The sequence below is a fragment of the Ipomoea triloba genome, chromosome 6 (genome assembly GCF_003576645.1).
Source record: "Ipomoea triloba cultivar NCNSP0323 chromosome 6, ASM357664v1".
NCBI classification, from domain to species: Eukaryota; Viridiplantae; Streptophyta; class Magnoliopsida; order Solanales; family Convolvulaceae; genus Ipomoea; species Ipomoea triloba.
Window position 1 is genome coordinate 4,989,158 of NC_044921.1, and position 10,894 is coordinate 5,000,051.

The following is a 10,894-nucleotide window of genomic DNA, read 5'->3' on the forward strand; positions in this document are numbered from 1 at the left end:
TGGCGTCGTCTGTGGGGACTGATACGAAAAGCTTCGTACTTTCCTCTGAACCTGAGAAAACATGGTGACTACACGACAAAGCACGCGAACAAATCAGCTAGTGAGGGATTCGCGATAAGCTCTTAATCAAACCCCCCCCCCCCCCNAACCCCCCCCCCCCTCTCATGGACCATCCAACCAACCTGCCCCCGCACGAGATGCCAGCCAAGAGAATCCCCATAGGGAGGAGAGAACCCACTCAGGCATACTAACACCGGACATTGGTGTCCCTCGGACCCAATCGGTCGAACTTCCCCCCGAGATAATGGAGGCCGCCAAACACCTTCGTAGATTTCTAAACCCAGGATGAACGACGAGAGGTAAGTCCCAACCAGACCCCTTTCATGAAAACCATGAACACCGAAAGCCTCAGGGGGTTTCGCAGGATAGACACTGGAGGGAAATCTCAGTCCATGATCGTTTGGGAACCCCAAATCTACAACCTAACGCCCCATGCCCTAAATAAGGGAAAACTGCGACAGAAAGCCCACGATGAAGGGTTAGTCTCAACCCTCTACGGTGAGCTCAAGTCACTCGAGCAACCAACCCCTATGCGGGGAGACTACCAACGATAGAGCCACATAGAGAGGAAGCCTTAGAGGACACAACAGAAAGTTGAGGCGAAACCCCATATCAAAATCAAGGAGGTCGGGATCGAGAAATAGTTGAGCTCGCCAGGAAGCTAAGGGACCTCCAGGAAAGGATTGAAGGGGGAAAAGATCGGCCAACCGTCCGATCCCTATTATCTACCAGCCTGTTTACTTTAGTGATACAAGAATATCGGGCACCTAGAGACTTTAAATGCCCAACGATGCCCACATACAATGGAACGATAGACCCTAGTGATCACCTAATCAGTTTTAAATCAAGGATGATGGTAAAAGGAGGAAAGGACTCAATGTATTGTCAAGCCTTTTTCCCAACAGTAGGAGAAGTCGCACAATGATGGTTCTTATCATTGCCGCCACGATCTATTGACAGCTTTGAAACCTTAGGTGAATGATTCATAACATACTTCGCGAGAAGCATAAAAACCAAAAGGCACGCCATGACCGCCATACGACAAGGAGAAGTGGAAACCCTAAAAGAATTCTTGAGAAGATGACAAAAGGACATACAAAAGGTGGAGGATCTGGATGACCGAACAACTTTAACACTCTTCACGGAGGCCCTAAGGGCAGGGGACCTATTCGCCAGCCTACAAAGGCATACACCCGCGACATACGCCCAAGCTATCTAGCGAGCTAACAAATATGCAAAGACGGAAGAGGCCATACCACAACATGTTTGTCGTTGAAGTGCAAAGACTTTACTTAACTTGAAATTGTAAAGGGACCATTTAGACTCAAAAAAGATAATGAGGACATTTTGGGACTGGAAGTCCATTACTTCATTGCTATTGGAGCACTACTGTAGAACCAAAAGTTACATGATCGCATTTGGACTGGCATTGTCCTTACAATGAAATTACTAATAACTCCTTGTGTTCCTCCTACAATTAAGTATTCAAAATATCCACCAATATCTTTGATTTATAAATTTATGCGATAAACCAATGTGTGTTTTTCATAGACCAATTGGTATTGACTTCTTTTGATCTCCATGATTCCAAATTCCAAACTAGTTATATTTATTCTATCTCCACTGCCCTATATGAGGATAATAAAGTGTGTTTTATACAAATTATAAGTGGTTATGTTTAAGGAATATTAGACAGGTTATATAAATATTCAACCCACGAAAGCTCTAGAAGAGTCACGAGATTATTGTATAAAATGTTAACTTCTAGTGACAATCCTGAATATCGTACGATATCTTTTCTCAACACTTCTTTTGAAACAATTATTTTAAGTTAAGCTATGTAGAACTTGAAGATTGTTATCTTCAAGGGGAGATTGGGAGTACATTTACTTGAATTAATCTTGAAAATTGGGTCTTAATCAATCCTGAAGATTGGGTCTTAAAAATACTAACAATTGTACTCTTTTGCAACATATGAATACATGCATACGTCCATGCTTTTGTTTTAATAAAATAAGCTCCTTATAGCCAATTTCTCTCTTCTCTTTTCGAGATTCATACATACAAATACTGTACATGAATACTTGAACCAATTAGTTTCATCACATGTACTCCTTTCCTCACTAGATTCTTTCCCACAAGGTATTTTTTAGTGTGGCTTTTAACAAGACGTGAGTATGATATATTAATGTCAATGGGGGAAGTTGCAAATAAATACTTAAATAGATGAACCCCAAAATCCTGAAGATTATGTCTTGAAGGCTTATGGTTGTACTCTTTTCCATTAACTAAGTTTTTCCCACGAGGCTTTTCTTAAGTTAAGGTTTTTTAATGAGGCAACCAGTACAATATATGAGTTTACAAATATCATTTACTCTTTTCTTCAGCCAGGTTTGATACCAAATATAATTAAGGTATGATTTTATTTAACAAACATAAAGTTGGAATATTAAATATCATTTTTTAATTTTTGAATACAGAATTAAATAGAAAATGGTCATGAACAATCTTTAGATGGATGAATACAGAAGCTTGAGGAAACATTGAGTTATTACTCATTTTGTGATTATTGTGTGCCCATATTATGAATATTTATGTGCCAGATTAGTATATTTCGTGTGCCAACCATGTGTCGTTGGATATAGCATGCATACACATATTAGAACACCAAGATTGTTATTACTGATTACATCATCATACCACATTATAAACAGAACGAGTGAATTATTGTCAACTGAAAATATTGCTCTTAATACGTATTAGTTGAACTTAATAAACTTACTTTTATTAGTTAGTAATAGTGCAATATTACGCTAAAGTAATAAAGGCACACAATATATGCTAGAGAGCACACAAAGCAAAGTATACGGGCACACAACTGAAACGTCACGTTTGGGACTATGAGCACTACCCCAAAAGTCCACGTTTATAAATTTCCTTGTATTTTTATTTTGCATTTAAAAAATTGAGTAGATGACTTATATAAAAGTTCAATAGTTTGTGTTTAAAAAATGGAGTAGTCCACGTCAAACGCTGATCCTAATTGATTATAAATTGTAGAAGCATGCATTTATATATTGTTTTAATATTTTCGGGTTCCATTGGGGTTGTTGTGTGCCCGAGCCGCATATGTTGTGCGCCCCAAGGTAGAACGGTCAAAAGTCGTGAATATAAAACAATATTTTTATATCTAAGTTTTTAATATTAAAGTGTAGAAAACAAAACTAATGCATTAAAGGGTGGATTGCATAATATATTAGTAACAAGTTGGAAATTGAATTAGTGAATGTTGATTAATTGAATTAGTAAATTGAATTACCTAAAGACATGGTAAATTAAAACTTCCAAAATTAAACGCACTACTACAAAAGACAATAATAACCCCCTAGCCTAATATGACGACAAATAACCCAAAACATAACCAAAAATACAATTAATCTTAGACCATTGAATAATATTACAATCCAACGTACACAATTAGTTCTCATAATCCTTTATAATACATTAGTCCTCATATGAGATCACTTGTTTAGGTAAGATCGTGAGATCAGATCTTGTGCATCCATGTAATAATTTAATGGTCTAGATTGATTTAAGATTCTAAGTTGAAGTGTGTGCGACTGGTGATAAAATGTGTGCGAACGATGATTAAGTGTGTGCGGACAGTGATTAAATGTGTGCAAACAGTGATTAAATGTGTGCGAACGGAGTGGTGTGTCAAACAATCTAGACCATTAAAATTTTTTAGATTGATGTACAAGATTTGATCTCAAAATTTTTTAATGGTCTAGATTGATTAAAATTCCAAGTTGAAGTGTGTGCGAACGGTGATTAAATGTGTGCGAAAGGAGGTTGTATATATACATATATATATATATACGCATATATATATACATACATATGTATATATGTATATATATTATATGAGAACACTCATTTATATGAGAATATGGGGACATTTTTGGGCCTTTAGATCTTATTTTGGATGGTTCGGATTTTTTATTATTTTTGGTATCCTTGTTTTCATAATTAATTTACAAGGGACAAATACAATATATATATATATGTGTGTGTGTGTGTATTATATGAGAACACTCATTTATATGAGAATATGGGGACATTTTTGGCCCTTTAGATCTTATTTTGGATGGTTCGGATTTTTTTATTATTTTTGGTATCCTTGTTTTTATAATTAATTTACAAGGGACAAATACAATATATATATGTAGTGTATGTATGTATGTATGTATGTATGTATGTGTGTGTGTGTGTATATATATATATATATATATATTATATGAGAACACTCATTTATATGAGAATATGGGGACATTTTTGGGCCTTTAGATCTTATTTTGGATGGTTCGGATTTTTTATTATTTTTGGTATCCTTGTTTTCATAATTAATTTACAAGGGTAAAATTGTATTTGTGTGTGTATTTAAAATTAAGTGGAAAGTGAGCTCTCTTTGTGGGTAAGAATTTTAGGAGAACCAGGGTTCGATTTCTACAAGTGACGATTCCCTCTGGGCCAGCTCCCGTGCCTCCCAGAGCGAACGCGCGTGTATTTGGACTGTTAAACGGACGGAAAAAGACCCGGTGGACTTACCAAAAAAAATTATTAATTTATAATGATTATCTTTTTGCTTGATTGTATAACTTTTAATTATGGTAGAATTGAAATATTGAAGTTTTCTTTCACTACCGTGGAGAGAGCTTTCTACACCAATCCGTTCATCTTCACCACGTCGGTCGCCCTAGTGGCGATCGCCCTCTCCATCAATCTCTGCTAGTACGAAATTCTATCATGTAACATCGCAGGCTTTAAGTACCGCACCGGCACATGGCAAAAGTAGTTGTAGGCATGAGTTCTTTTTTAGTTGCATCCAAATACGAACGAACCTTCCCATGAGAACTTATAAAGGAATGCACTATAAAATCTACATGAATGCAGAATAACTATTCTCAGGCATGCTCCAAGGATTTTCGTGGGTATGTGTTGTGCATTTGTGTTGTAATTTTGGTGCATATATAGTATGTGCAATGCATTCTTGTAGTAGTCGCGGTGCTGGAATAGTTTTTGTGTATTAATATAGTACTTACGGTACATTCTTTTAGTTCGTAAGTTCGCACCTAAATGGGACCATATTATGTGTGTGTGTGTGTGTGTGTGTGTGTGTGTGTGTGAAGGCCATACTTGATAGGCAAATTATGGTCCACACTGTGATGTGTGAACCATAACAAAATGTATATTTTTAATGTACTAAATGTACATTATTTTTGTATTGAATGTACATTATACAAAATAATATACATTCAGTGCACAAATAATGTACATCCCCTGAATATAATGTACATTATTTTTATACTGAATGTACATTATTTTTATATTGAATGTACATTATTTGATAGTATGGTCCACACAATAATGATTGGACTTGATATATATAGACCTGACATGTTTAATTTAATAAGCTTTTACATAGGTTCGAACCTGGTTGTTTTACTAAACATGCCAGGCCAAATCACGCCTTAATTAGGCCATGTCATTGGCCCCTATGAAGGGCCTGACCTATTCTCATCCTTAGTCCTACTCCAGTAAAAAGGGAGAAATGATCTCAGTCATCTATCAATGGTTGAAAATTTTAGTGAAAAAACACAATGTTAATTTTATAATTATTACAAATTTTAAGAGAGGTATTGGTTTTATAATTATCACAAACTTAAAAATTTAGTAATAATAGTAATCTAACATTTGATTTTTCAAAATGGAAAGGGTTAATATACTCCCAAATTTTATGGAGAAAAGTGTTCGCACTTAACTCTCTATGTTCCCATTTCCATGCTAAATAATTTTTTTTTTTTTTAAAGAACTTTTTGACAAATCGAAAGTCAGTGAAGATTAAACATGTAATCTGATTTAAAATTATAATGATTGATATTTGATACTGGACTGATAAAATACAATCATGTTACAAATGCCACTATCTTCTTCCTTGCTCTTTCCCTATATGAGAACAAGCAAAAAGTCTTAAATAAAAAACGAAAAAGTATATTTAAAACAAATCCAAAAAAAAAAACACAAACAATTAAACAAATAAAAAAAATAGAAGAAAAGAGAGTATATTTCTAATTCCTATGAATCTATGAGTACATTATCCTTCCTGTCAAATCAAACACGATTCTCGATTTGCTTGTCCCGGTTTTCAGGTCGAAGCCTCAATCCTGGGCTCAAACGAGAACGCGCAGCTAAACTCATTCCCATTCCCGTTTGGCAATTCCACCCATTCATTCCCTTCCAAATTGCACACAAAATATCTGCAGAACTCAGAACACGAAGCGCAGACGAAAATCCGGTTCCCGGCGCCGGCGCAGTTGATGTCAACCGTCTTGCCGTAAAACTCATGCGACAACGCCGGCGGCATCGCGGAGACTTGCTCCCATTCCCACGTCTTCTCGTCGTCGAACCTCCACACTCTCAGGCTGGCACTCTCCAGATAGTCGGAGAGCGCGACGGCGTAAACTTCTCCCCTGCACTCCACTAAGTCGATTGAGTATTCGTGGTCGAGAGGGAGCAGCCTCGGGTACTCAACGAACCATTTTCCGGCGAGATTGCAGGCCACCACCGTCCCGGATGGGCTAAGGAAGTACACGGTTTCGTCGCCGGAGTTTGAAGAAATTACCGACGAGTATTGCTTGCAGGGGCTCCTCTGTAACTCCGACGCCACTAAATTGCCGCACTTGCTCAAGAAATATAATGGGTAATCATCAAGATCTTCAATGGAGTTGGAATTCCCGGAAGAGCCGTCGGATGGGTCCTTTCTCCTGAGAAATGCTTTTTCTCCCCATTTACTCTCGCCGGAATCGTAAACCCGGAACGAGAGCTTTGGGAATTCACCGGAGACTAAAACCAATTTGTAGGAATTTGTAGCGGAAGCCATGGCAATGGCCTGAAGAGGGCTTTCCTCGGACTCCGGCGAGGGAATCCTGCGGTAAAATCCGGTGACCGGATTCGAAACCACGAAACCATCTGATTCGCTATGGAAACAGAGGAGTCCACCGGAGGCTGCAACGGGCACGAAATTGCAGCAGGAATCCTCGTTCTCCGGTTCCGGCCGGAGAAAAGACGGACACCGGAGAACCTTCCAATTCTCCTCCGACGAGTCGTACACCACCGGGCGCGAGAAATGGGGACCCACCATGTAAAACCAAGGCTCCCGAGAAGGGACATCGGAGCAGGCGAGGCGGAAAGTGGCGGAATCAGCCACCGATTTCCACCGCTTGCAGACGGAGCTGAGGCGGAAGAAAGAAGCCGCCGGCAACCGAGAGAGAACTCTTTCAAGGAGATCTTGATTGAGCTCATCCAACCCGAAAATGGGAGCTTCATATTCTTGGGATTTCCTCTTCAAATTCCTACTTGAATCCATTGCAAAGAAATTGAATAGAGAAAATGAAGAAGGAAGAGAGAAAGCATAAGCATGAGTTGGAGGATAGAATGGGACAGATATAAAGGGGTGGAAATGGGGAGGGGAAGTGGGAAGCTTCCCCAAAGGGCCCTTTTTGATTTTTTCTACGTTGACAATTTGCTCAAAAGAAGAGCTTACCATTACTTTTATATTTGTTTGTTTTTCCTTTTCCTTTTCACAAAACTCAATATAAGTCAAATACCAAAGAAAGTCACAAATTAATAGAGTTGTTTTGATAGTAAACATAGAGGATTGAAGATTGAATTTATGACCTGCTTAAAGTCACAAATTCGTGCATCTGTTGTCATTAGTAATTATTAGTATGTAGTATGGGTAGCATACTGAGGACCGAGGAGTCAAACTTTCGTGCGGACATGCAGTCACTTATTATTAGATGTTGTGAAATTTTTTAGTGTATCGTGCATTTTGTGCATTTTATTCTGGTGCGTTTTTAAATACTGTGTGGTGCATTTATGCATATCTAATTGTGCAATCTACACCAACCGTACAGGAAGCCTTGTTCGCATTTGAACTAGTATTGCATACTGAGTTATATTTAGAGTGGAATAGTATAATAGAGTTTGAGTATTATTAGCTTTGCTTAGTATTTATATGCGCAAAAGTAAAATGAGGTAAATTTATTTAGTATTTAATATTTAACTAACCTAATATTTAATGGTTGTAACTTGTAATGGTATTTTTGACTTGAAAAATTAAAGTATAATAATTTTAACATAATGTCCAACTTCACAATTGCAAAGAATACAGACATAATTCAAGGATCAACTTATATTGAATCTTATAAGTTAGTTATTATAGATTATAGATTAAAAAGATATTAATTATAAAAAAAAAATAGTCAAACTCAACTACATTATTAACAATAATTATAGTCTAACCTATGATCCTATTCGTATTAAACTTATTCTTACAAGTTATATCCTTGAATTTAGTAAAATTTGATTTTTTGTAGAAAAATGAATCACTAACCGAATTTTTTCAAGAATTAAAATCATTAACAAAACTGGCAGCATATTTCAATTACTGACTGAATTAAGTGAATTAATTTGATTAACAATCAATCAATCTTTAAAGAAACACGTCTCAACTAAATATCATTTGCGTGCAAAAACAAAGATATTGAACTCTAGTTGTTTCCAGTAGAATCAACTTGACCTAATGCTAGATTCCTAACAACAATTCTTGAAATCTATTTAAATTTAGTTAAACATGTCAATCTGGACTAGAATCACTCTTCAAACCATGTTGTAGGGGGGCAATTTAGGCATAAAATAATTTACTTCATTTTTTTATCAATGGGGGGAGGATACCCCAACTAGAAAGACTCAATACAAATAAATAAAAATCCACGAAGGATAATACACCAGGAAAATAAATCACAAAGGCTAACTAAACCTGGAGTACAACTTTGGATGAAAAAATTGGACGATCTCGGGTGGTTGGAAGCACGAGTCGTGTTGCCACTATCCTTAAAACCTTATGATCTAGGTTTCCAGGATAAAACGTACTACGATACCAAAACCAGCAGCAAGACTCAGTTTGAGATTTGATTTGCACTCCCCCTGCGCGCAAGGAAGATCCCCTATGCTATACAAGTCAATTAGCCTTAAAAACCTTGTTGTATTTATAGTGGGACAAATCTTCATTCCCAACCAATGTGGGACAAAGCTACATAAACTTTTCCTCACTTCAAATTCCATCTCCAATAGATCTACTTTGAGAACCAATTTCTCATTCACCTATTATCCATTTTGAGCGTACAATATATTGATCTCTTCGTCTCACTACGAAGAACCCGAATCCACTTTGACCCGACCCAAATCGGTTGTGGACCCCACTTTAAATTGTACCACAAAATGATCACTTAAATGTCATTTTAGTGCTATTTTTATCAACAAATACTCTCTCTTTTACTGATTGATTAAACACTTCTATCCATCTTCATAATCGCCTACTTAGCCAAAAGCGTCAGTCACTCAATTTTATTCTCAAAACACATGACCGTTTTTGTTCTCGGTAAAATGTTGACTTCACTGCCCAGCCCCTAAAACATGAAGAGGTAAATAAAAAAGAGTTTGGAAGAAGTAGGGAAGATTGTGATTTGTGAGTTGTGACATAGAGCAAAGGGAATGTAATAATTATGGAAAGGAGTCACGAGCGGGAGTGGGTCCTAAACCAAACAAAAGAGAAAGAAAGTAAATAAAAGCCGAAAAGGGTGTTTGGGGAGAGGACTTTGTTAAAAGAACGGAACGGAACCTAATTCTTGTAACGAGGAAAAAGAGCAGAGAGAGAGAGAGAGAGGCAGTCCTCATCGAGCGTGCGTCGCTGTCACTGCGGCGCCGCTGCTGACTCCTACGCCTTTATGCTCCCCTATGTGTTTATATATCCTATTTTTCTTCTTCGAGTTTAATTCTTTTTTTCTTTCTCAATTAATTTGAAATTAAGGGTATGTTTGAAAAGTAGGAAAATGATTTCTGAAAAATGTTTTCTGAAAAATGAGTCATTTTCTGGAAAATAGTTTTATTTTCTGTGTTTGGTTGCATCTTGTAAAACTGTCTTTATGTGTTTGGTTCATTTTCCGAAAAATGAGTGAAAAATGAGTAAAATTGTATAATTATATAGTTTTATTATTATATTTAAAATATTAAAATATATAACATAATAATATTTATTAGAAAAAGAAGGAAAAGAGCATATAAAAAACATATATACAAAAAACATATAGATACATTGCATATATTTCATATATACAAAAACCATATAAATACACATCAACTGAATAGAGCTAGCATTGCATTTGAGAATTGAATGTCACTGGCGGCCGTCCCTCGCACCGCGCCCACGCCGGAGTGATTTTCCATTTCCGGAAAATGACTTCCAGACTTTTTGTCCGGAAGTTGTTTTCCGGAAAAAATGGGTGATTTTCCATGGTCAACGGAAATCATTTTCCGTTGACCACATTTTCCGGACATTGCCAAACACCAAAAGTCCGGAAAATAATTTCCGGAAATCATTTTCCGGGTTACCAAACACACCCTAAGTTACTTTCAATATATGTTTATATTTTAATTTTATTTTTCTCTAACATACTTTGAATGTATAATTATATTTTAACTTTATCTTCTCACTAGAATTAAAATTATGATTAATAAGATTTATTTATAAGTTTAATTGTATATTGATTGTGAAATTTATAATGTGTTACATGTGATAAAAAAAAATATTTAAAGTGATTAATATGTTTTTGGATTAGAGGGAAGGGGAACACCCGAAATAACAGAGTTAATACAACAGTTGACGCCACACCCGAAATTATTTAAAGTGATTAATATATTGATACAAATGAAA

At 36.4% G+C, this 10,894-nt stretch overlaps 1 protein-coding gene across 1 annotated transcript; it reads right to left on the reverse strand.

The window, feature by feature from the left end:
* Positions 1-6,166: 6,166 nt before the first annotated feature.
* LOC116022959 (F-box only protein 13) lies at positions 6,167-7,505 on the reverse strand. Its single transcript, XM_031263882.1, has one exon. It carries the CDS (start codon positions 7,484-7,486, stop codon positions 6,266-6,268), a length of 1,221 nt encoding a protein of 406 aa, XP_031119742.1. The 5' UTR covers positions 7,487-7,505; the 3' UTR covers positions 6,167-6,265.
* Between the last annotated feature and the right edge of the window lie 3,389 nt (positions 7,506-10,894).